This window comes from Chlamydotis macqueenii, chromosome 29 (assembly GCF_036417535.1).
Source record: "Chlamydotis macqueenii isolate bChlMac1 chromosome 29, bChlMac1.mat, whole genome shotgun sequence".
Classification (NCBI taxonomy): domain Eukaryota; kingdom Metazoa; phylum Chordata; class Aves; order Otidiformes; family Otididae; genus Chlamydotis; species Chlamydotis macqueenii.
The window spans coordinates 2,474,845-2,499,227 of record NC_141584.1 but is presented as its reverse complement, the minus strand read 5'-3'; the positions used below and the strand labels follow the sequence as shown (position 1 = coordinate 2,499,227).

General features: G+C 69.2%; 1 protein-coding gene across 2 annotated transcripts; it reads left to right on the top strand.

Moving 5' to 3' along the window:
* The first annotated feature begins 321 nt into the window (after positions 1-321).
* Positions 322-24,383, top strand: IKZF4 (IKAROS family zinc finger 4). 2 transcript variants are annotated; one of them, XM_086768954.1, is made up of 9 exons: positions 322-449; positions 5,382-5,436; positions 8,871-9,002; positions 10,441-10,545; positions 15,175-15,435; positions 15,861-16,028; positions 20,046-20,195; positions 21,178-21,309; positions 21,559-24,383. In XM_086768954.1, the coding sequence occupies exons 2-9, from the start codon at positions 5,397-5,399 to the stop codon at positions 22,281-22,283; spliced, it is 1,713 nt and encodes a 570-aa protein (XP_086625080.1). In that variant the 5' UTR covers positions 322-449; positions 5,382-5,396; the 3' UTR covers positions 22,284-24,383. The 2 variants fall into 2 exon arrangements, with proteins under 2 accessions (XP_086625080.1, XP_086625081.1); XM_086768955.1 differs by lacking the exon at positions 8,871-9,002.

Genomic DNA, 24,383 nt, shown 5'->3' with positions numbered 1-24,383 from the left:
GGGCGCGGTCCCGGTACCTCTCGGCGCGACGCCTCCGTGAGCCCGTCCCCGCCGTATCGGTTATCGATTATCGATTACGGGCTATCGGCTATCGATTGCCGCCCCCGCACCGGCCCCTCCGCGTCCATCGACGCCCTCGGCTCTCCGCTGCCCGCCCCTGGGCAGCCGGCGGCCGCTCGATGCGCCGGCGCTCGGCTGAGCCCCCCCCGTGCCGGCCCATGGCGGCCGCGGCGCCCCCCCGCCCCTCCCGGCGGCTCGAGGGCGTCGGCGCTCGGCTGCGCGGCCTGGCTGCGCGCGGGGGCCGGAAGTGGCTCGGGGCGGGCGGGGGGGCGCGGGCCCCTCCTCAGGTGAAGCCGCCGCCGATGGAGCCGCCGCCGCCGCGGCCCTGACCGCCCCCCCCCGCCGCTCCCCCCCGCCTGGCCCGGGGGGGCCCCGCCCGAGCCCCGCCGGTGAGGGGGGGGGCCGTCGGGGGGCCGGGCGGGGTGGGGGGCGGCTGGGCCGGGGCCGCTGTGCGGGGCGGGGGGGGGCGGGGAGGGGCGTGAGCGGGGCGGGGGTCTCTGCTGGGGGGGGGCTGGGTTGGGGGGGGTGTCCGTGTCCTGCGTGTCGGGGGGGGGTCACGGGTTTGCGTGGGGTCCGCACCGGGGGGGCAGGGGGTGTTTGGGGGGGGGCTGCGCCCCGCAATCTGCCCCGCGCCCCTTTCCGCGGGACGGCCGGGGGGGTCCCGCCTCGCTCGGCCGCTCGGGGGGGGCTGGAGGCGCCCCCCGCCCCCCCGCTCTGGGTCCGGGCCGTGGGGGTCCCCGCGGCGGGTGGGGGGGGGGCGCGGGGGGAGCGGTGCCGTTTTGGGGGAGCGAGGGGCTGCAGCGGGGAGCGGGGGGGGGGCCCCCGAAGTTCCTGGGCTGCTCCTGCGTCCCCGCTCCGCGGCGGGGTCCTCCCCGCGCCCCCCCCCCCCCGCGCCGGGTTTGGGAGGGGGCTCGGGGCGCCTCGGTGGGGTTTTGGGGGGAGCCCCTCCCGGGGCAGGCACCGCGTGTGGGGAGCCGCCGGCCCCGGGCGGGGTGCTCCCCCCCGCCCTGCGGACGCTGGAGCCCCCGCTTTGGTCGTGGGGCGGGGGTGCTCGGATGTGGGGCTCGCCGCCTCGTTTCTGTGCGGCTGCCCCCCGCGCTCCCCTCTGCCCCCCGTTACCCACCGCGCTCCGCAGAGCCCCCCCGGCCGGGGGCTGCGCCGTCCCCCCCGGCTCAGGAGGGGCGCGGGGCGCGGAGCAGGGTGCCGGCGCCCCCCGTTCCAGCCGAGCCCTCCGAGGAGAAGCTGTTTTCCGGCGACCGACCCGTCGCGCTCGCGGGGAGCGGGAGCGCGTCCGCCGCCAGCCCCGAGCGCTGCGTCCCCCCCCGCGTCCCGGGCGGGGAGAGGCCGCGCCGTGTCCTGAGCCGGGTAACGGTTTCTGGCCCCCTCTTGGCTCTCGCGTCCGAGGGCGCCTGAGCCGCTCCGTGGGCCGGGGTGGCAGACCCGGAGCCCTCCTGGAGGTGTCGGTGTCCGGAGCAGCCGGGATGCTCCCGAGGGGAATTTCGGGGCCGGGGTGGTCTCCACGCCCGGGGACGGCGCGGGAAATCCGCGGGCAGCGGGTGCGGGAGGGCGCGCCGCGGGAGCGGCCGGCAGAGGATCCGTTTCTCTCGGTTCTCGGTGGATCAGCTCCAGTTGAAACGCGCGTCAGCGTCGTCGGCGCCGCCGTTGGAAGTGCGGCGCCGCTCCGAAAGGCTGCGGCCCGAAGGAGCGCGTCCGGCCGGCCGGCTGCGCGCGGAGGACGGAGCCGCTCTCCTCCCTGGCTGCCGGGGCCGCGGCCTGAGCCCTGCCCTCGTCTCTCCGGGCGCAGCCCCGCGGCCCGCGGTCGTTCCTCCGCGTTGCGGTGCCCGCGGGGCGCAGCGCGGGTTGCGGTGCTGAACGGAGGCGCGGTGGCGGGCGGCGCGGGGCTGGCTTTGAGTGAAAACTTTCGGAAGTCGCTGGATCTCGGGAGCGCGTTTAGGACGAGGAGCGTCACGTTTTACGCTGCGCTGGTTTGCGGCGCGTTTCCCTCTGCGCGCTTCTAGAGAAACCCGCGCCGCGGAGCGGCAGGGCTGGTGCCCGGGAGACGCAGGATCTCTCCCCAGCTCCGCGGCGAGGAGCCGGCCGCCGTCCTCCGGCTGCGGCGGGGCACTGAGCCGCGTTTTTCACACCGACGCTTCGTCTCGTTTGATATTTCGAAGCCCGGCAGCAGCGGGAAGCGTCTGATAAAGCGTGTTGCGGAGCCGCAGTTCTGGCTTTCGCGAGGCGGCTCCGTTCACCTCTGGCTCCGAGCAGCCGCCCGAGCCGGGGCCTTTGCCCGCGAGCGGGGCCAGGGCAGGCAGGCGCGCGGCGGAGCCGCTTCCTCGGCGTCTGAGCCGGGGTCGCTTGCGGGATGGGGGCTGTCCGAGAGAAGCCTTCCCCCTGCGCTCTGAGGCGGTTTGAGGTGTTCCCAGCGCCGCAGACTCTGGGTTTTTCGAGCGGCCGGTTCGTTCACCCGGCTTCTGTCCGCAGCGAAGGTGGAAAACGCGTCCTCGCGCTGGGAAATAAGCGGCAGCTGGCAGAAACAGCGGCTTGGGGACCTTCACGGCGTCGCCGGTTCCGACCGCGCGGGAGGCTCGAAGGCGCGCGTCCCAGCGTCGCCCCCGCACGCGCTCCCCTCCTCGCCGCGGGCTCTTCCGGCGCGGCCGCGCTGAGCGGGCAGAGGAGCGGGTCAGGCCGCCGGGTTTGGGCGCTGCTGGCCGGTCCCCACGCCGTTGCCCTCCGCGGGGGCCGGTGTGGCCTTCGCGGTAACCCGGCGGGCGCCGGGGCGCCCTTTGCTGCCGCCGGGGCGCCCGGGAAGGCGTTTTGGTGCCCGGCGCTGGGAGCTGTTTCACCGCGCCCGAGGTACGGCCGGGCGCACCGGGGAGAGGCCGCGAGAAACAGGAGCGCGGAAGGAAACGGGCTGGCGCCGCAACGAGCGCGGGGCTGGGGGGCGAGGACGGGCTGGGGACGGCTGGCGGATGGGGCTGAGCGGGGGCTCCGAGAGACTTTTCCCGTTCCTGGGACGTTTCCGCCGTCCCAGGACCGAGCGGAGAGCCAGCCCCTGTCCCCGCGCCGGAGGGGCGCCCGGGCCTGGCCGCCCTCGGTGGTGCGGAGGGGTTCACGCGCGGCGGCGCGCTGCGACGGAGCGCTTCTAAACTGGGCTGCTTCTGAGGAGCTTCTTTATTTTCCTTGAGCGTTGCCACTCGGGGAAAAGTCCTTATTTCAGAGCGGGGAGAGCGCCGAGCCGTGCGGAGGCTCTCTGCTCCAGATTTAGCGCGCTCCTGGCTCCGACTCCCACGGCGATGATCGCACCTGAAAACCGGGCAGAGTCCGGCGACGGGGACGTGCTCGCTGTGCGCGGTTCGTCCCCGGGCCGAGCCCTCGCCGCGCCGCCCGCCCCGGACCCCTCTGCAGCGGGGTGGAAGCCGCGTGCGTGGGAGCAGCCCCTTCGTCCCGGGACGCGTTTCACCCGGGCCGAGGTGAGGGTTTGCGGGTCCGGCTGCAGCCTTTCTGTGGCGCTTTCCAAACCTGGGGCGACGCTGGGAGCCAAGGAGGGGCAGAGGTTCTCTAGAAGGTTAATTACGGGCCGTCGTTACCGCAGAGCTGCGGGCTCACGCGAGCCGGGTGCTCTTTTAATTTGCAATTTTGAAAATTGCAGTTCCCGCTTGCGAAGCCCACGCGCTCGGCCAGAACGAAGGGAAATAACGGCGGGCGCGTGGCTGCGGGCTCCTGAAACGCTCCCGGTGGTTTTTGTGCCGGTCCCCTGGTAAAGCACAACGCGGCGCGGGATCGATCTCTTTAATTGCGCATCATCCCGTTAGCGCTAACGAGAGCGGCGCGCGGGAGCGGGAAGCAGGAGTTCCGGAGCTGGCTCCTCAGCTCGCCTGGTTGTCAGCCCGTTACTCGGAGGGAAATTAATTTCCCGTTCCCGCCCCTCGCTGCTGCCCGCTGCCGCTGGTTTCGGGAGCACGGCGGGGTCCTGCTGACCCTGCCCTGTGCCCCGAGCTCGGGCTGCAAGGGGTCCCGGGGGGCGGCGAGCGGCTGGGGAGGGGGCGATGCGGCCGCGCGCCGTGCGTCCGCCCGCGGTGCCCGCCGGACGGGCGCTTGGTCTTTTTTCATGTCCCGTTTTCGAGGGCCTCTGCGGAGGGCGGGAGGGAGGGAAGGGGCTCGCTGGGTGAAAAGCGTTTTTAGCAGCGCGTCGCCGTGCCCTCCGCGCGGGCAGGCGCGTCTCCGAGCAGGTGCGCGTTACACGGAAAAGCAAAATTCTGGGTTCCGCAGAAACAGAGGCGCAGGACGCGTTTTGAACCGCAGCTGCTGCATCACCCGGCACTCGGGAGAGGTTTCGGCCGAAATTGTGTCCGTCTCCCGACGCGAAGGGGAGCGCTGCGGCGTTCGGCTTTCCTCCGCTGTCCCCGGCCCCCCGCTCCCTCGCTCCGTGCAGAACCGCTGTGAGTTCCCGAGGCGGCGCGGGACCCGAGGCCCCTTTTGCGCGCGGGTTCGGAGCAGGACGGAGAACGAGCAGCGCTGCTGCTGCTTGTGGGTGCTCGCGCTCCGCGGGCCGCGTTGGCTTTGCTTTTTGAGGAGCCGGTTCGTCTCCGCGAATTACCGCTTTTGCAATCGTTCCGCGCAGCAAACGCTCCCTTTCCGACCCTGCCGACCGACAGAGCCGGCGCGAAACAGCGAAACTCCCTTTCCGAAACCGGGCTGGTTCTGGTTCTGGTTCTTAACCAGCCGGCGTGATGGCAAATAAAAGCCGTTCGGACGTCTGAAATGTTCGTTATCTCCGTGGGGCGCCGAGCAGCCGAACGTTCGGCGAAATGTAAGATTTCCCTTGTCGGCTGGCGCGGTCGCTGGCCCGGCTGCGGCGAGGCCGCGTGGCAGAGCGCGGTGCGTTAGCCTCCGGTCTCGTTGCCCAAGCCCCGACTCTTTTCGTCGGTTAGACGGAGCCGCGCGCTTGGGCTACGCGCGTCCCGCGCTCGGGACTTCGTCTGCCCGCTGCCACGTCGGGCGCGGGCGCGTCGGTTCCCGGCCGCCGCTCGCCAGGTCGGGAGAAGGGAATCGCGGGCACGCTGCGCTGCCCGGGGTGGCGGCCGGCCCCCTGGACGGCGGCTCCGCGGCTCTCGGCTGTCCCGGGGGAGCTGGCGGTCGCTCTCCTCCCCGCTCTGCCCGCTCCAGGCCTCCCAGGTTCGGCCGTAGGAGCCGACGCCGTTTCCCGCGCGCGCCGCAGAGCTGCGGTGGTCCGCGTGCGGGGGATGAGAGCCGCCGCGTTTACCGCGGCACCCGGCAGCCTCTGGCCGCACCTGACGCAGCTCTGTTCTCTCTTCCAGCGCGGCGCCCTGACGATGGACGTAGAAGACTGTAACGGACGGTCGTACATATCCGGTACGTCCCGTTTGGCTTCTGCCGGCTGGTTTGGGTTGCTGGCGTCTCGAGCTGCTCGGTCTCTGCTCCTGCGCTCGGTTGCTTTGCCGCGGGCCGCGCCGCCGGCGCCGTCACGGGTTACGCGCTGGGAGCAGCGTTCGGGACGCCGGCACGCCTCGTTACCGGAGAAGCGCTGGTGCCTGTGGCTCAGCCAAAACCGGCGCCGAGGCTGAGCCTCGCAAGTTCGCGCTGGAGTCTGTGCTCGTGTCTGCGCCTGCCGCTCTGGGGGTGGCTGCTGGCGCCGGCCGCGGGCCAAACTCCGAGCTGTGCCGCGAGGAAAGGGATTTCCAGCGCCAAGGGGTCTCGGGGAGGCTGGCCGTCCCGTCCAGGCTCCTGGCCGCGCGCACACCACGGGGGCTTAGTCCGGCTCTCCGGCACGCTGTGCGCGACGCTGCAGCCGCCGCTCGAAGCAGCGCGGTACCCGAGGCCCCGCAGGGGATCTCCGCGTGCGCCCCGCCGAGCCCGGCGCGCGTTACGGTTAAACCCGGGCTGAGCCCCAGGCGTCAACCGTGAAACGTCTGTGGGGAGAGGGGGAGGCGGCGTGGGGCTGGCCGGCTCTGCGCGCTGGAGGCTGCCGGCGTGCCGGGCCGCTCCGTGGCCGGCGGGTCGCGGCGTGCTGGGAGCGGCGGCCCTGGTGACCGTCCCCGGGGTTATCCCGGTGACACTGCGGGATTTAGATTATCTGGCCGGCTGCGGAAAGCCGGCTGGCGGCTGCCCTGGGTGTCGGCGAAAGCTGTTTGGTGGGATTTGCTCTTATCTCGGAGGGACCGGGTTTGCGGTGAAGCACCTCCGTTTGCCCGCCTTCGCTCGGGGAGGGGGGTTGCAGCGAGGCCTGGCTTAGCAGCGGCAGAGCCGGAGACGCTCCTGCGCTTGCCGAGCGCGGCCCTGGTGACACGAGAGGACGCCTCCGCGCGAGCCCAGGGAGCTGGGGGCGGCGGGATGAGGGGCTCGGCGGGATGAGGGGCTCGGCGGGATGAGGGGCTCGGCGGGACGCGGGCGGGGAGCTGAGGCGCGTTGGGAGCGGGAGAGGACCCCGGGCGCCGTAAGGAGCGGCGGCAGCGCTGCGCCCCTGCGCACGAACCACCTGCCGTCTTCCCCGTCCCGGCGGATCCCCGCTCGCGCTGGATGCTCGGCTCTTCCCGCGGCGCCCGCTGCAGCGCGCTGCTGGCGTTTCGCGTGCCGGGCCGGCTCTGTTCAGCGACAGAATGCTTCCCCGAAGCCGGCCGATCGCGCCCTGCCAGCGCCGCTGCCACCGGTCGCGCCTTCTTCCTCGGCCTCGCTCGGCAGAGCCGCGCCCACGCGCGTTCGGGGGCCTGCGGAGCGCTCGCGGCGGGGTTCCCTGCTGCCTGCCGAGCCGCGGCCGTGCTCTTCCCTGGGGAGTGCCGGGGGCGAGCCCGCCCCTTTCCCCGCGGTCCCCGCGGCCGGTCGGCGTTTCCCCCGCGCGCAGGGGTGCCGCGGCCCAGCGGGGAGGGCTGGAAAGGGGCGAGGGAAGGAGCCTCTCCGGCGGTGCGTGCGAGCTCTCGGCGCCGGAGGTCCTGGGCTCCCGGAGTCGGGAGGGAAGGGGAGCGGTCGAAGGACGGAGAAGGGAAGAGCGGCGTTACGGAGCTCCGTGGGCCGTCCTGGCCAGTTGGGCTTTCTGCTTTGCGTTCCCTGGCACCTGGGGAGCAAAGCCGTGCCGCACGGCCCCGCTGCCAGGCCTGGGGGTCAGGACCGGCCTAACGAAGGTCAGCTAATCGTTAGGGTCGGGGTCGAGGCCTGCTAATTAGCCACCGTGGGTCGCTGAGCTGCTGCGGATCTGAAATGGCGAGAGGAAACGCAGCAGAGCTCTCGAAACCCGTTTCTGTGAAATACGTCTAATTAACCGAACTCTTAACAGAGAAAAAGCTCGTGTTCGTCCAACGGCGAGGTAACCCCACGCCCGGAAACTCCTCCTGAGTGCAAACTGCTGTTTCTGCTTTGAGTTCTTCACAGGAAAATTAAGTCAGTTGTGAAACAGCTCGGGTAGAGGCGGCGCCGTTACCGCAGAGGTGGGAGCAGGGTGGAGGCGGGCGAGAGACCTCTGCGCCGCGCGCCGGCCCCTCGGGCCGCGAGTCCTCCTGGGGTCGCTTACCCCAAAACCCCAGGGCCCCCTCCCTGGCTCTGCTCCCCGCACCGGCCCGGGTCTCCCCGTGTCCCCCTCTCCTGTCTGGGTTAAACGCAGGCGGCTCCTCGGGTAACTGGGCTGCCGCCGGACGAGCCGTCTCCTCCCTGACGTCCAGGTTTCCATTTGTTTTTTAGAGCAAATGAAACGTGACCCAATATTTCCTGAAATCTCGAGTCTGAGAAGTTATCAGAGAGGGAAATTGCTGCGAGACCGCCGAAGCCAGGCGCTGGCTGCTCCCAGGGGTGGGATACTGCTTCAGCCCTCGCTGTCGAGGGCGGCAGCCTGCCCGCCTTCCCGCAGCTCCAGCCGCCGCAGGAGCCGTTATCCGGGATCCCGGTGTCGGAGCCGCTGCTGTGCGGGGGGAAAAGCCCGTCCCCACGTGGAGGGGGGCGATTTTCTGGAGAAGGGGTCCTGGCTGAGGTGCGCGGCTCTGCGCGGGCCTGACCCCTGTTTCGGGAGGACTGGGCGCCAGGGATCAGCTCCGGTATCCCTTGGTGCTTCCGGTCAGAAGGGGCCTGGGGATCCTTTGGGGTAAGGAGGGTCCCGCGGGGTCCGGGGGTGACGCCAGCTGGCCAGAGCTGAGCTTTGAGCTGCAGGCGGGGTGCTGTGCCCTGCCTTTCTGCTTCGAGGGACCGAGGAGAAATGAATTTTTTCTCCTCAGCGTTCAGCTTCGGCTCTGGTTTGGGGCTTTGAACCCTTTTCCGGTGGATCAGGGATTGACAGCGGCTGGGAGCGGGCGGTGGAGCGGCGCGGCGGGGTTCCCGCTCTCGGCATCCCCTGGATGCTCTGTCAGCGGCCCCGATCTCGTCAGGGCCGACCCTGGGCCCGGGCGAGCTTTGTTCCGTAGGACGGAGCCGCGCGCCGAGGTAAGCTCGCCCCGAAACGCTGCCTGACGAAATCCCTGCACCTCGCCTGTGCCGGCTGCGGGCCCTGGCCGCGCAATCCGCTGGGAGGGTGAAGCGCCTCTCCTCCGGTCGCCGGATCCTGCATTTCCCACCGCTGTTCCCCGTCTGTGCCTGGTCGCCGAGCCCCCGGGCGGCCGGCTGCGTGGCGAGGGCAGAGCGGAGCCCCTGCGGCGTCGCTCCCCCGCGTCCGCCGCCCGCTGCCTCCTCGCGGCGTTGTCCGGCCGGCTCGGCGCGGCTCCCCGCTCTTCGCCGGCCGCGTGTCGCCGCGCTGGGGAAGCGGCGCGGCCCGGGTTCCCGCTCGCCGTGCCGCCTGCCTGTAAAGTGATGGTCGTTTCCCTCGCTTCCAGGAATCTGCTCTTCCTGGAAGGTGAGTGGCTGCGTGCGCCCTGCCAGCGACGCAGCCATGCACGCGCAGCCTGGGCTCCAGCGCTGTTTCCAAGGAGTTGGCTGCGATAACGCTCCGGGGTGTCTCCAGCAAGGTAGAACAACGCGAGTGAAACGGGAGCGGGGGGGGCGGGGAGGAGGATCCCGAAATAACCCGCTGCCGTCCCCGCTGCTCTCTGTGCGCGGAGGAGAAGGGGCGCGGGGGGCTGCGCTGGGCGGAGGGGCCGGCCCCGGGGGGGCGGTTTGCAGGTGTCTGAACCCCCCCGCGCCGGCAGCGGGGCGAGGGAAGGGAAGGCCTGACCCCGGGGTGCCCGCGGGGGCGAATGTGAGCCGGGGGGGCCCAGGATGCCTCTGATCTGTGCCCCCAGCCCGCAGAGTGACGCCCTGGGCGGGAGGGTGCTCTCCGCCCCCCTTACCGCTCTCGTGACCCTCGCCTGCTGCGCTGGCTCGAACGCGCCGAGGCGTCCCGGCCTCACCGGGGCGCGGGAAGGGTCCTCGAGGTCTCTCCCGCCGCAGCCCCAGGAGGAAAGGAAACCTCTGGGTGGGGGTCCCGCGGGGGGGTCCCGGCTCGGCCTGGGTGGAGCGGCCGCGTGCAAGGTGCTGTCTCACCGCAGACGGCTGCCAGAAGCGGTTCCCGTGCTCGGCGAGGCCGATGGGCTCGGCGTCCCAGCAGCCGCCAGGCGGTGGGGTGGACGGGGAGCACCGGGAGGAGAGCTTCTCCGGATGCAAGGGTTTGGAAATAACGTTCCCGGCTGTGCCGAAGGCGCCGGCGGAGCTTCTGCACTTTCCATCACGGAGCTCCGCTGTCCCCGCGACACTGCCGAGGAGCCGCCGCGGCCCGGCTCTCGGCTGCGCGGTGGAGGGGGCTGGCAGGGAAGCGGGGGATTTCTGCGTGCCGGTCTCACCGGAACAGAAACCTGCGAGCCCCCAAAGGGGAAAAAATGAGTCTCGCCTGGCACGCCCGTGCCTGGGCGCGAGGCGCTCTGGCAGGCAGCGGCGTTGCTGAATTCGCTTTCCGGTGTGAGCGGGCAGGGGCCCGTTTCCAGGGACCGCGAGGGTCTGTGCGGGGCGGGCTCGGCTTCCCGGGACCGCGAGTGTCGGCTGGGAATGGTCCCTTCCGCGGGGACCGTCGGGAGGGGACCGGGCACCCGGCAAAGGGACCGGGACAGCGTGCTGCCGGCAGCCCGGCAGGCCGAGGCACGGCTCGTTTTGGTGGGGGATGGCGCCGCGTGGCACGCCGACCCCTCTCCCCTTCTGCGGCCTCTCGGCATGCCGGCGAGGACAGTGGCTGTCGGCGCGATGCTGGCTGGCGGCTGCTGCGTCTGGGGAGGTCGCAGCTGGAGGACCGTGTCCCGGAGAGCGCCGAGCATCTATCGCTGCGCTGGTGTGCGCGGCAGCCGGTGCCGCTGGGGCACAGGCCGGCTCCTCCAGCCCCTTTCCGCAGCAGGGGTGCCGGGAAGGGGGCTCGGCGGGCTGCGGGAGCCCACGGGCCGCGCTTCGGGCTCGCTCACTTGTGTTTCCCTCCTCCCAAAGGCAGCGGGGATTCCTCTCTGGAGAAGGAGTTCGGCTCGGCGATCGTGGGCCCCACGGTGAGCACGCCCAACAGCCAGCACTCCTCGCCGAGCCGCTCGCTCAGTGGTGAGTACGCCGGCTCGACGGGAAGAGCCCTGCCCAGGCCTGCCCGTTCTGTCCCCAGCCCCGCGCGCTCAGGCGTGGCACGGGTTTTGACTTTCGCTGCGACAGGTTTCTCTCCGAGCCTGACCCTTTGTTTTTCAGGCGAAGGGGATAAACCCTGCTTTGGTCCCCGCGCAGAGCGGCTGCCCGGTTCCTGATCCCGGGCACCGGCTGCTGCTGAGCCCCGAGTTTTCCGAATCGGCTGCGGCAATGCCGAGGAGCTGAGGTCTTTCCTGGTGGAACTGCACCCTGACTCTCGAGCAGCCGCGTGCTCCAGGCTGTTACTGGTCACAGCTCCGGCGGGGCCAGTTGGAACAATTTGGTTTTTGTATCGGTCTGGGTGGTTGTGTGGGAAACGAGAAGCTGCTCCGCTCCCTCTCGTGCAGCAGCTGGGGCAGGCCGGAGTCTGCGGCGTGGAGCAGCGGAGCCTGCCTCTGTGTGAACGGGTCTGTGGGGAGGTCGCGTGTGGAGCTGCGGGGGGTCGGAGAGCCCTGGGCACGGCCGGGAGCACGGCACACCGCCAGCTCCCAGCCCTCGCCTCCCCGTGCCCGGTCCGTGCCGTCGTGTCCGGGATCCGGCTTTGCCCTCGCGTCTCCCCGGCCTTTCTGCCCGCTCGCCCCCCGAGAAGCGGGCAGCAGGTGGGAGGCAGCGCGCCCCGGGACGGCCCTTCTCGCCCGAGTGCCGTCGCAGAGTGCCGCTGGCTGCCGCCTGACAGGGATCGGGGGACGGGCCCGGCGTGGGGCATCTCTTGTCCACAACACGAAACTTTCCGTCTCCTTCCCCCTCGGCTGACGGGAGTCTCTGCTTTTTATGGAAAATAAGCGCAACTCCTTTTCAGTTGTGTTTAAGAACCTCTCCCAGTAAAACAGCTCCGGTTCCCGAGCTGTCCCCGACCCGGCGTGCCGGCCGCTCCCGCTGCTCGCCGCGGTGCGTGGTGAGAAGTGGGACGTCTCCCGTGCGCGCAGAGGAGCGGCGTGGCCCTGGGCGAGCTCGGGACGGCCGGCACGGGCTTCGCTGCAGAGCCGCTGCTTACGTCGCGGCCGTCTCGGGGCAGCAGTCGGGGTTCCGGGGGCCGCAGGTGCGCTAAGTCGCCTCGACGCGTGGAAAGCGGCAGCGCCGAGGCGAGATAAGTCGGCACGTCCCGCTCTGAGTCGCGCTCTCGTTATCTGAGAGCCGGCGGTCGGGCCGCCTTTACCGGACTGACTCAGCCGACGGCGAAGAGACCGGCGCTGCTCTGATCCTCCCCGTCTCTCGGCTCCCGGCGTGCGCTGCCGATTGCTTTTCCGTCGCAGAGAAACTCCCTCGTAATTTCTCCGCGTGGGCTTCCAGCAGTGCGGCGATGGGGACACCCCTGCGTTGGGCGCCGCTCTTTCCGCGCCGGGATGAGATGAAGCCAGAACGTGTCGTTCTCAGGAGCGCAATGCTACCACTTAGCTCTGTTGCCGTTTTTTTCCTTTTATTACTCACTGTTTATTTTACGCGTGCCCCGTAAAAGCGCTCAGAAGCTCCATGAAGAAACGAGATCCTGGCTTTTTCACAGGGGACGGCTCTGAGAGGTAACGCAGCCCTTCGCTCCATCAGAGGCGAAAGGAGGGGAGCACGTGGGCCGGCGGGGAGGACAATAAGCACCCTGCCCCCTGGACGGCCGCACGCCGGTGACGGCAGCGCCTCTGATCTGACTTGACTCGGCAGCTGGTTCATCCAGCAAGCGCCGTGCCCCGGAGGAGCGGGGACGTTACATAACCTGTGCTGCCAGCAGAGACTCCTCTGCAGCGGGACCGGGCTCTGTGTGGTTCTGAAAGGAGAATTGCAGAACAATAGCTGGCCTCCCTTCCGTGCCCGGGAAAAAAATAAGTCCCCAGGGGAATAGGAGGCAAAAAAAAAAAAAAAAAGCAACAAGAAAATCAAAGTGCAGCGAACGTCAACTCATCCAGGCAGCTCCTGCCACCGAGAGAGGAGCTTTCACTTCGTGTTTGTGCGCAGCGGCCGTCTGCGCGGGGGCTCCTGGACGCTCCCAGGGGAGCGCGGCGGCACCGGCCAGCACGCAAATAAAGTTCTGCCCCCTCCGCAAGAATGCTTCGGCCGCGGTCTCCTCCCGGCCTGCAGGCAGCCGTGGCTTTGGCCAGGGGCTCAGCAGACGCCTGAAAGTGCCTCCGACTGCCAAGGCCGGGCGCCCGCACAGCTCACGTTGCCCGGAGCCGCGCTGGGAAGGCAGCATTGTCTGCCGCGAGGATCCAGGAAGGGAAGGAGGGGAGCGAGAGCCAGAATTCCTGGGCTCCTCACCCGGCAATAAGCCTCACGCAGTCTCGGATGAATCACTTCCATGCTGCTGCTCCTCGTTAATCCCCGCTCGCAGAGCCGTACCTAGCTCTGGGGAAGAGCCCGAGCCCTCCTGCCCGCCCCGCCGGAGGCGGCGAGGAAGAGGAGCTGTGCCCTCCGGCCGCGGGGGCCGCGTGCCCGCTGTTCCCCGGGAAGTGGGAGGCGTGGGTCTGCCCGGGACTGGGACCGTCGTGCTGCCGCCGTCTCCCCGCTCCGGCGTTTGCCCGTCCTCGCCCGGTAAGCGACCCGAAGCCTTCCCGCTCGCCCGCCGGGAAGGATCGTCCCTGCCGACGGGGGAGTTCGGTTCAGAGCCCCTCGGGGTTCAAAGGCCGAATCCTCTGGAGGGTTCTGCGCCCAGGACGTTGCCACGGTTTTCTCGAATCCCCTCGGCAGGTAGGCTGTGCCCGTCAGCGCGCCGCCGGGTCCCCGGGCCACGGGCGAGCGTTGGCGCTCTCGCGAAGGGCTGAGCGAGCCCCGGGGCCGCGGCAGCGCCGCGTCGGGAAGCTGCTGGGTCTGCGTGGCGGCACCCAGCCTGCCCCGCTCTCGCGCCCGTCTCCTCCAGGCGGCTTCGGCCCCGCGGTCTCCCACCCTGCGGGCAGCTGCCCAGCCTCCTTTGTGTACGTAAAGTTCGGCTTCCTCCTGCCCCCGCGGCTCTCCTGAGGGACTGGGAAGAGCCTCCTGCTTTAGACAGAAGAAATAAGAACCCGATATTTAAAGGGATTCTGTAAATACTTTGCCTAAGCCCGTGGGCTCGGTGCACGGCGCGTGGGTGACCCGGGCTCCGCTCCGTCACCGTCTTCCCCCATCCTGCCAGGTCCAGTGCCCTGGGAGCAGGTACGGGGCGCCATCGGAGAGGAGCGGCCGTCTCCGGCCGGGGAGCCTCTCCAGGGGATTCCCTCTCGCTGCTGGCAATGGCTGGGAGTGGGAGGAAACTTCCCAGTTCGCTCGTTTAAAGAGCGGCTCTCCAAACAGGCTGAGGGCGTCCCGGCGGCAGCTCTCCCTCCAGCCGGCGTCACCGGGTGGGATGGCCGCTCCGACGCTCGGCCGAGGGAGGAAGCGTGCGGGATCCGGGTGGATGAGTTCATCGAGGGGCAGCGGAGGGAGGAGAGGCAGAGGTTTCCCCGCGTCCTTCCCTCTCCCAGTCCCCGCAGGGCTGCAGCTCGCGGGGAGCGGAGCGGTCACCGTGGTGTCGGGGCGTGTTTGATTTGTGGCATTCCACGGATCGCTAGAGCAGCCGGGAATGTAGGTCAGGGCTGGCGCATCCCTCGCCAGCCTCTGCTCCTGGCGCGGCAGGAGGACGGAAAGGTAGCGGCGGGAGGGAACCCCGGGGGCTCTACTGCGGCGCAGCACCCTCCCCGCGGCGGGGAGACCCGCCTGCTGCCCTACCCTGCGCCCCTGCGGCGTCCGGCTGCTTCCGCACGGCTCCTCCGGCTCCTGCCCGCGCCTGCTCGCGGCTGGGCCAGACACGCCGCGGGCAGCCACCGGCCCTCGGCTGCGGGGCCTTTCCCTGCGCCCTGGCGCCGCTCGAGCCCGTTTCCCTCAGTTCACACAACCTCTCTTGGGGTTTTCAGTGCCCGGATGCCACCCCACGGGCGTCTGCGCGCTCGCCCCCTCCCTGCGTTGCCGCAGTTCCCGTGGCCGAGGGAAGGGCAGGGGCAGAGCGGCTGGCAGGGAGCCTGGGCCGGGGCAGCCGGGGCTGCTGGCGAGGCAGCCGTCACCTCGGGACAGGGGTGGGGGTTTTTGGGCAGCGCCGTCCTCTTCGGTTCCTTTTTCCTGCCTTTGGTCAGCGGGTCCCAGGTCTTGCGGCAGAGGGGAGAACTTGCAGAGAAGCAGCGTCTTCTCTGCTGAGCTGGGCTTCACCGACTGCCCGAGGGGCTCGTCCTGGGCTCTGTGGCGGCAGACCCGGAGCCTTTACTGATGCGGAGCCAAACCCCGCTTCCTCTGCGTTACCCTGAGAGTGCCGCAGAGCTGCCTCTGCCTTCTGAGTCCCGGAGACGAAACGTTTTTCCCTTCCGTCGGTTGCCTTAGCAGGCGGGACGCAGAGCGGGTGCGCGAAAGGCCGTGCAGCCCGTAACGCGTGTGGGCAGCGTTTGTTTGTTCTTGAGCAGTCGACAGACGAGAAGGTGCGCGTTCATTGCAGACAAATCACTTAACCCATCACAGTTTCTCTTTTAGGAGCGAGCCTGGCCTAAGCCGCGCTCCCAGCTTCCTTAAGCTCAGAGGTTTTTCCTCCGCTGACGGTTTGATCCCCGTTCTCCCTCTGTCTCCTCGTAGCAAACTCGATCAAGGTGGAGATGTACAGCGATGAGGAAGCCAGCCGGCTGCTGTCGCAGGACGACCGGATGCTGGAGAAGGAGGACAGCGTCATCGTGGAGGACTCGCTCTCGGAGCCCTTGGGCTACTGCGACGGGACGGGCCAGGAGCCGCACTCTCCCGGGGGCATTCGCCTGCCCAACGGGAAGCTGAAATGCGACGTCTGCGGCATGGTGTGCATCGGCCCCAACGTGCTGATGGTGCACAAGCGCAGCCACACGGGTGAGCGGCGGCCCGAGGCCGGCGTCGCTGCGGAGGCGGGATGCGCGCGAGGGAGGCCGATTCCCAAGGCCGAGCGGCCAGCGTGCGGGCAGAGGGCCTGCGGGAGGGGGGTGTCGGGTCCGGGATGCCGACCCCGGCGGCGGCGGCCAGGCGGTGCCAGCGGGGAAGGGTCCGACAGCGTGCGCGTAACTGGTCTGTCGCATCGCTGTCCGACCCCGCGGCGGCTCCGTCGCTCCCCGGGCCAGGGGTCGCACCCGGGAGCACTGCGTTCGGTAGTCAGCCCCGGGCTTCCCCTCCGAAACACGCTCGGCGCTGCTGAACCCGTGCACGCTCCCGCTCTGCCGGGCTGCTGCTCGGGAGCTGCTCCTCCGCGGACCCAGCAAAAGCTTTTACTGGGGAGCCTCACCCGCTGCTCTGCGTTGCAGGAGAAAGGCCGTTCCACTGCAACCAGTGCGGAGCCTCCTTCACCCAGAAGGGAAACCTCCTGCGTCACATCAAACTGCACTCTGGCGAGAAGCCCTTCAAATGTCCCTTCTGCAACTACGCCTGCCGCAGGCGGGACGCGCTCACCGGCCACCTGCGGACGCACTCCGGTGGGTAGCGCGGGCCGGGAGGGGAGCGGGCGGCGGGGAGCGAGCGCGCGGCGATGGTACAAAACCGGGGAGCTCCAAGAGAGCTCCCAGCAGCCGGGCTGGCTCTCGTGTTGGCTCCCGGCTCGTCGCGGTGCACGCTGAGGGCAGAGCGCGTGCGCGGGGAGGTCGTGTTGGTGTCTGGCTCATGGCCTGGGACCTCCGCTGGCCGGAGGAGCGCCCACGGGGCTGCGTGCCGCCCCGAGCCGGTTGTCCCTGGGGGTTATTGCATCTCTTTCTGACAGAGATAAATGTTTAATAGATTTTATTGAGGCGAGATAGGTCCCACCCTTGGGTGTGCCCTGCCCCGGCGCGAGGGGTTCTGTTTGTGCCTTGCTGTGACATTATCCTTTCCAAATGTGACATTTGAGATGTGGTTTTCACCCTCGGTTCCGTGACGTAACAGCAGTGGGGCCGCGGGCGGGAGTGCCGTAGGCCAGCCGGCCCGCTTTGCGGTCGTTTTCCCTCGATTTGCGCACCGGCGTGTTTCTGCGGCGCTGCCGCGGCCTTTAAAGTTCAGGCGGACGGCGTTGAACTCCTGCGACTCCGACCTCCCGGCGCTGCCTGGAAACGAGCGTGTGAGGGGAGAGACCCGCATCCCGGAGAGCCCGTTCTCACCGCAGCCTGGCCCGGGAGCCCAGAAACCCGCGCCCCTCGCAGCCCGGCCCCGAAGCCCCCATTTTTGTTAGGGTCCTGCCCTGCGCCCTTCGCAGCGCGGGGGTGCGATACGCCGGGGCCGTCGGTCCTCGCCTGGTGCCGGTGCAGGAGGAGGTTTGGGGGCTGCGGCAGCTTCCCGTTGTATTTTGTCTCTGGATATCCCCGCTGCCGAGGGACGAGGCTGCTTCTCAGCGTAAGCCTTCCGTGGTCTCATCCTGTTCTCCAGCCTGGCCGGAGCGCGGCGGGGGTGGCGTTTCGGGCGCTGAGGCGATCGGGGGAACAAGTCCGTTGCACGGCAGGGGCAGAGGTGAGGTTAGCGGCCTTGGGCTTTGCCGGTTAATGGAGAAACGCCAAAGAAATCTTTTTCCCGCGTTCTTTCCTTATCTCTAAGGGGGAAAAATAAGGAAGAAGGCGGTAATTGGAGGCAAAACCCCTGGTGTCATTAACTCCAGAGAGCAAAGAGCGGGCGCTCTCCTCCCGCCCCGCTCGGAGGGCGAGGAAGGCCAGGCTCCGGCAGTGGCCCCGCTCCCCCCAAAGCACCGAATCGCCGCGGTGGCCGCTTGGGCCGGCTGAGCCGCGGCCGCTCCGCCTCGAGGCCTTCACTTTCCCAGCGAATATTTCAGTCCGGAGCGATCAGCATCATCCGTCCTCCTCCCCTCGGCTGCTTGGCCGGCACCGAGCTGAGCAGCGCTGCGTCGGCTCGGGGAGGAGTTGCCGCGCTCGGGCACCCGTCCGCCGCGAGCTCGCCTCGCCGCCAGCTCTGCCCTGCGCTCTCCCAGCGCGCCGTTGGCGAGCTCCCGCCAACGTGCTCTGCAGCTTCGAGCACTTCCATCCAGAGACGCAGAAATGGGACAAGCCCTCACCACATATCAAACGAAAATTAGCCTTTATGGGAGCTAATTACCAAGAAAGCCTTCGTTTAATGTGGATCTCGCAGGCGAAAGCCTCGTGGTTACCCTGCCCGGGTGGAAGGCGGCGGGGCTCGCCTGTCCCTCCCTCCGCCTTAACTAGAGGCGCGCGCGTTTCATGCCGTCCCAGGAGGGACGCGGAGCTTTCATCTCGGAAGACGCGCTGTCCAAAAAAGTGAGGTATGAAAGCCCAGATCAAACGCGCTGCCGTGCTCTGAAATAGATCAGAAGCTGCAGCCCACACCCGGGACAGCTGCGCCGGGCTGCGGCCCCCCGAGACCTCCCTCCCTGCCGGCCCTCGCCGCGCCGCAGCGTGCTGGATAACCGAGCCCGGAGCTGGTGCTCGGGGGGAGCCGCTCTTGGTTGTACCTGGCCAGAAGAAACTTCTCCTGGCGGGGCCGGCGTGGGGAGAGCGTCCCGCGCGCTTGCGTTTTGGTATTTCACGGGCGGGGGGCTCCAGGGGTCCTGAAGGGACCTTGCTGCCCGCTGGAGGCTCGCGTGAGGTGACAGCCGGACCGAGCCCAGCCGAGACGGACGGAGCCTCAGGCCGCGGCCAGCCCCCAGGCTCCTCCGCCTCCCGCTGTCCCCGGTGCCGCGGGCAGCTGCCTGGCCCCTGAGCCCTGAAACGCGGCTGCGTCCCGAGGAAATAACTTCAGGGTATCCATGCGGAGCTTCCCAGCTGGGAACGCCAACCCCAGCCCCAGCGCTGCTGTCGGGGGAGCTTCGCAGGGCGCAAACGCACGCAGGGGCCTGGGTTGTGTTGTTCAGAGTAGCAGAACCGAGCCGCTCGGGGAGCTCGTAACGCTGAAAGCTGAGCGAGCGGTGGAGGTTAACGAGGCGCCGCGGAGCTGGGAGCGCAGGCTCTCCCGTCTGAACTGCCAGACTGGGGGAGAAAATCCCTAGCGCGCGTTTCTGTGTTCATATCGGGGGCCGGCGGCATCCTCGCCTCCGCTGGGACTGGAGTGAACCAACATCCAGGCGCTCCGCGACAACGCTGCCGGGGGGCCGGGAGCAGAGATCTGCCCTTGTTGTCGGCATCTCGGGCTCGATTTCCAGCCCGGAGCCTCGGCGGCGAAATCCGCGGCGGCTCCCGCATCCCGGATCTGCCTGCGGTTTGGCTGAGTGGCCGGGCTGGGAGCGGGCAGGGGTATGGCGCGCGTGGGCGCGGGGGGTCCCCTCATCGTCCGGCGCCGCCGCTGCAGCGGCGTTTGGGCAGGATCTGGTGCAGCCGGCGCGGGAGGGGGTGCTGGCCCCGCTCCGCAGCCGCCGTGCAAAACACGTCACGTGATCCAGGTGCTGCGGCTGTGAATTCACCTACAGCCTGGAAACGGGTGTTTTTAAAAAGCAGTTAAAGGTTAAACCACAAACTGCAAAAACCCCCAAAAAACCCCTAAAATCTGACAGGAACGGAAAGAGCCTGCTCCGGGCGGGACGCGGCAGACGGCGCGCTCCTCCCTGCGCCGGAGCCGGACGGGGCGAGCGTGACGCAGGCGGCTGCCGTGGGGCCGGCGGACGCCCCTGCCAGCGCGTCCCAGGCGCAGGGCGATGGGCTCCGGCTTCCGGCAAAGCAGCCGAATTTGGGGCATCACCCCACGCGCGTGGCTCCGCGGACGGTGTCCTGCCTGTTTTCGGGAGGCCAGCTCCCGCCTGAGCGCGGTGGCTGGGGAGAGGGGAGCGTGGGGCTGCGCTCTCCGTCCTGCTTGACCTGAAAGGCGTCAGCGCCATCGCCCCGCAGCAGCGGTACCTCGGAGCCGGGACCCCTTTCCCCCGCCCGGGGTGCGGAGCGCTGTGCCCTTTCCCCCTGCCCGAAGCCCCTCAGCTGCCCAGGCGCCGCCGCGATGACGCCGCCGTGTGCTGGCCGAGCCGCCGAGCTCGGAGAAACGCGTAGAAAACGTGTAAAAAGCTGGGGGGCCCAGCCGCCCTCCGTAAATATCGCCTTTGCCGCCGGGCTCCCAGCACGAGGGTTGTGCGTGACGCTGCAAACCCGTGTCGCTGGCGACGTGGGAGCGGAGCGGGTGAGAGCCAGGCCTGCGGCACGTTGGTTCGGGTGTTTGGCCAGACGACGATTTATTTCTGTAGCTCCCCCTCTGTCAAAACCCAGGAGCGTCCAGCCCCTGTCCCACGGCTCTCCGTTGGGGAGCGACCTTCAGGACGTGGCTTGCTGAGGCGCGTGCCGTAGCAGCGTTTGGGGCGGGCGGGCGGAAGGCCGGGGCGGGAACGGGTGCGGGGTGGGGGTCCGTTCCCCGCGCGCAGCCAGACGGCGCGGTGGGCTGAGGGCAGGGCCGCTGCCCCGCCGTGACGCTCCCCGTCCAACCGATTCCTGCCGCTTCTCTCCCCGCGACGCGCGGCCAGCCCTCTCCCGGGCCTGGGCCCCGTCCGCCCTGACGGCCTGGCGCGGGGTTTGCCTGTCTTGCAGTCTCCTCCCCCACGGTCGGCAAGCCCTACAAGTGCAACTACTGCGGCCGCAGCTACAAGCAGCAGAGCACGCTGGAGGAGCACAAGGAGCGCTGCCACAGCTACCTGCAGAGCCTGAGCGCCGAGCCGCCGCCGCTGCCCGGCCAGCAAGGTCGGTGCCACACGGGGATGCGGGGAAGGCTCCCAGGGGCGCGGGTTTCGCTTTGCAGCCCCTGGCTGCGGGGCCGAGCTTTGGGGGGGTGCTGCCTCGGGGAGAGCGTGAGCCCCAAGCTCTCCGTGCTCCCCCCCGGAGCTCTCCGTGCCCCGGACCGTGGGACGAACGGTGCTACGCGCCCGCGCTGCCTAACGCCGCAAACCTCTGCAAGTGCAAAGCGTTACCTCCCCGGTTCCTCCCCTCGCCGCCAGCCGAATTGCAAAGCCCCCTGAACCGAAACGCGCCCCTGGCCCGTGTGTTTCTGGTGGGAGAACCGCCGAGAGCGTTTTCCACGAGTAACAGAGCGCAGCTACGCCGCTGCCGTAGGGGATTTATGCTGCGGGCAGGCGTCTGAACCGGCCCCGCGCGGCTGCTGGCAGCCCGCGGACAGACCCCCGCCTGCCGCGCCGGCGGAGAGCCGCGGCCGGAGCCTTCCTGGCTGCTCTCCCTCCTGGAGCCGGACCCGGTCCCCTGGCGCCGCCGGCGCCCACGGCGAGGCTCGCCGCTTACGGCGGCGGACGCTTTACCGGATGATCCGCAACCTGCGGGGCGCGGGAATGGCGCAGCCGCCCTGGCCAGCGGCACCGCGGGGCAGGTCTCTCCGGGACGGGGTCGAGAGCCGGCAGGAAAAGCCAGGGCACTTCGATCCGTTGAAGCCGGCTCCTCTTCCCCAAAGCGGCAGGAGCGGGCCCAGCTCGATGAAGAAGGGAGGCGGACCGGGCGCCGGCGCTCCCCCGCGACCGACCCGCCGACGGGGTAAGCTGTGGGCCGGGAGCAGGCAGCCCGGGAGCCTTTCGGCAGGTCCGTCCCCGCTGGCAGAGGGCAGGAGCGGCGTGCCTGGAGCGCTGGCTGCGGAGTTCCGGCCTGGGGCGCAGCGTGCCCGTCCCGCTCGCCCCGTCCCGCGGTTGCCGGCTGAGCCGCGTTTCCCTCCCCTTGCCAGGTGACGAGATGCGGGACCTGGAGATGGTGCCGGACTCCCTGCTCCACCCCTCGGCCGACCGGCCCGCGTTTATTGACCGCCTGGCGAACAGCCTCACCAAGCGGAAACGATCGACACCTCAGAAATTCGTGGGTAAGGGGATTTCCCCCCCCCCGCTTCCCGGGCAGGCGGGGGAGAGGGGGGCGCGGGGGAGCCGGGGCCCCCGGGGCCGCGGCGCCGCACGCGGGCACGCGGCCGGGCTGCGCGCGGCACCCGTCATCCTGCTGTGCTGGGCCGGGGCAGCTCGTGCGCGCGGTGCTGGGGCGGGAGAGGGCACGGGGGCGGCGGGGGCGCGCCCCAAACCGAGCCTGCCCGTCCTGACGCCGCTCTCCGTCCCGGCAGGGGAGAAGCAGATGCGGTTCACCCTCTCCGACCTCCCCTTCGACGTGAACTCCGGCTTCGAGAAGGACGTGGAGATGGTGTCGGCCCACCACCCCCTCGACCCCTCCTACGGCGGCTCCCTGTCCCTGATGGGGGGCGAGCACCTCCGCCCCCTCCGGCTGCCCCCCACAAACTGCATCTCGGAAGTCACCCCCGTCATCAGCTCCGTCTACACGCAGATCCAGCCGCTGCCGGGCCGGCTGGAGGTGCCGGGGAGCCGCGAAGCCGCCGAGGGGCACGAGGAGGTGCCGGACGGGGTGCCGCTGGCGTACCGCGGGCGGGAGCAGGGCGCGTCGCCCGCCAACGGCTGCCAGGACTCCACGGACACGGAGAGCAACCACGAGGAGCGGAGCGCGCAGCTGCCGGCGGGGACCTGCGCCGGCAGCCGCCAGAGCCCGGCCTTCGCCAAAGAGGACCCCAAGCTGCCGGAGGGACCCCCGCCCGCCCGCTCCACGCCCAGCTCCGCCAAAGAAGCCCTGCGGGTGCTCAACGAGGACGGCGAGCAGGTGCGGGCGTTCCGGTGCGAGCACTGCCGCATCCTGTTCCTGGACCACGTCATGTTCACCATCCACATGGGCTGCCACGGCTTCAGGGACCCTTTCGAGTGCAACATCTGCGGCCACCACAGCCAGGACCGGTACGAGTTCTCCTCCCACATCGTGCGGGGCGAGCACAAAGTCGGCTAACGGCCCCCTCGCGTCCCCCCGCCGCCCTCCCCGTCTCTAGCTCAGCCCCCCAACCCCCAGGGCATGGAACTGTTGGTTTTTTTTTTTTTTTTTCTTTTGTACTCCTTTGCACTGACTTTGGCTACAAAAATATTTAAAAAAAAAAATCAATAACTAAAAAAAAAAAAAAAAAACAAACAAACAAAAAACCACCAGCCCCGACGAGGGGAAGCTCTTAACGATTTGCCTTTTTATAAACGGAGTTATTTAAATATTAACGGACTTTTTTGTGCTTTCCCCCCCACCTCTCACCTCGCTCCGTTATTTATTAAGCTGCTTAGTTTCTCTTTTTATAACTCTTCGTTCCCCCCCCTCCCCTCCCAAAGTCTCACCCGAATTTTTGAGACCGGCCCTCCCCGCTCTCCGCCCCGGTCCCGCCGGGCCCTGCGGCCGCCCGGGAGCTGCGGGCCCTTTCCTTGGTGCGAGCCCGGCGTCGCCCGTCCCCGCCGGCGGGCGAGGCGAACTCAGATTAGGTGCTAAACCCCCCCGGGACCCCCCCGGTGCCTGGCGGGGGGCCGCCGCGCCCCGAGCTTTAACGAGATTAAATACACGGAGCACAAAGCGGGGACCCCCGCCTCCCCGCGGGGCCGGCAGCGCCAGGGCGGCGAAGCCGCGTCCTTCCCGCGCTGCTCGAAGCCCCCCCCGTACGCCTGGCCCCCGGCGGGGGGCGGCGGGGGTCCCCGTCCCCCCGCTAAATGAAGGAAACCTCCTCCTCCTCCTCCTCCTGTTCCTCGGCGCAGGCCGGTGTCTCCAGCCCGCTCTGCTGCAGGGGACCCCCGCCCTGGCCCCCCCTCTGGCGCTCCCGGGAACCGGGGGTCTCCCCGTGGTCCGGCGTCATTTCTGCGCCCGCGGCGTCGGCCCCGCTCTCGCTCGCGCGGAGGAGTGGGGGCGCTGCCCCCCCCCGGACACCAGAGCTTTGCCCTCGGCCCCGCGGCACCGGGACCCCCGGCCCCCGCGTTTGGGGGTCCGACAGAGGGGCGGGGGGCTGGGGGTGTCATCTGCCGCACGGAGCGACTGTGCCGAGCCCCTTTCCCGCAGGACGGGCTCCGAGGGGAGCCGGGTGGTTTTTGGGGGGCCGGACACCGAGGGAAGGGGCTCCCGGTCCCGTGGGGGGCCCAGAGCCGCGGCCCCCCCGGGCCGGGGGTCCCCTGGCAGAAGGGACGTGGCGGGGCGGGGGGAGGCAGCCACGTAACCAAAAATGAGGCGCAAGGCGCAGGCCTCCCCGGCGCTGGCGGGCCCCCGCGGCAGCCGGGACCCCCGGCCGCAGCCCCCCGCCGGGGGGGCCCCGCTCCCCCCGGGCCCAGGACGCATAAAACGCCCCTCAGCCGCGGCCGCGCGGGGCTCTGCTGAGGTCGAAACCAAAGGCTGTTCCTTTTCTACGACGCCAACGCAACCACCTCACGCGGCGGCGCTCCCGCCGCCCCTTCCCTTTCAGTATCACCGGATATTTTTTTATTTTATTATTAACGATTTTTTGTTTGTTTTGGTTTGGTTTTTTTCCTCCTTTCTCACTGTTCTGGCGACGGTGTCTGCGTGGGGCGCGGGGCTCGCCTCCCCCTTCCCGCCGCGGCCGCCGGCAGAAGCAGCCGGAGCCCCCGCCCGCGCCGCGGCAGACCCGAAAAAGAGGTTTTTCCGACCGAAATGGAAGCTCTGCCGTTTCTGACTGGTTTGGGTTTTTTTTTTTTTCCGTCTCTTTCCTTTTTCCCGTGACAGAGTCTAAAGCAGAAATGTAGGAATTTTGTAACGCTCCAGGTGGCTTTACTCCTGTAAATATCTCTATTTTTAAATGGGACGGATGAAGAACAAACGATGATGTGCAATACCCCGCCCCCGCCCGGTTTTCGTTGGTATCTCGTTAATGGATTTGCTGTCGTCTTTGTTTTTCCCTTTTTGGTGAGGTTAGACTCGCTTTCGGACCCCCCCGCCCCCCCGTGAGCGCAGGAGCTTTTGTACCTGTAAGATATTGTAATTAGCTATTTGTGTAACGAGATCTACTACTGTAAGTTTTGTACTGTACTGGCTGAAGGTCTGTTATAAATAAACCCGAGTAATTTAACGCCC

Excerpts from the sequence above, each read along its gene's own strand:
- IKZF4 (XM_086768954.1), top strand. The coding sequence starts at position 5,397 with ATGGACGTAGAAGACTGTAACGGACGGTCGTACATATCCG. Across the intron at positions 5,437-8,870 it reads CGGACGGTCGTACATATCCG|GAATCTGCTCTTCCTGGAAG; the intron begins GTACGTCCCGTT and ends CCTCGCTTCCAG. Across the intron at positions 10,546-15,174 it reads GCCGAGCCGCTCGCTCAGTG|CAAACTCGATCAAGGTGGAG; the intron begins GTGAGTACGCCG and ends GTCTCCTCGTAG.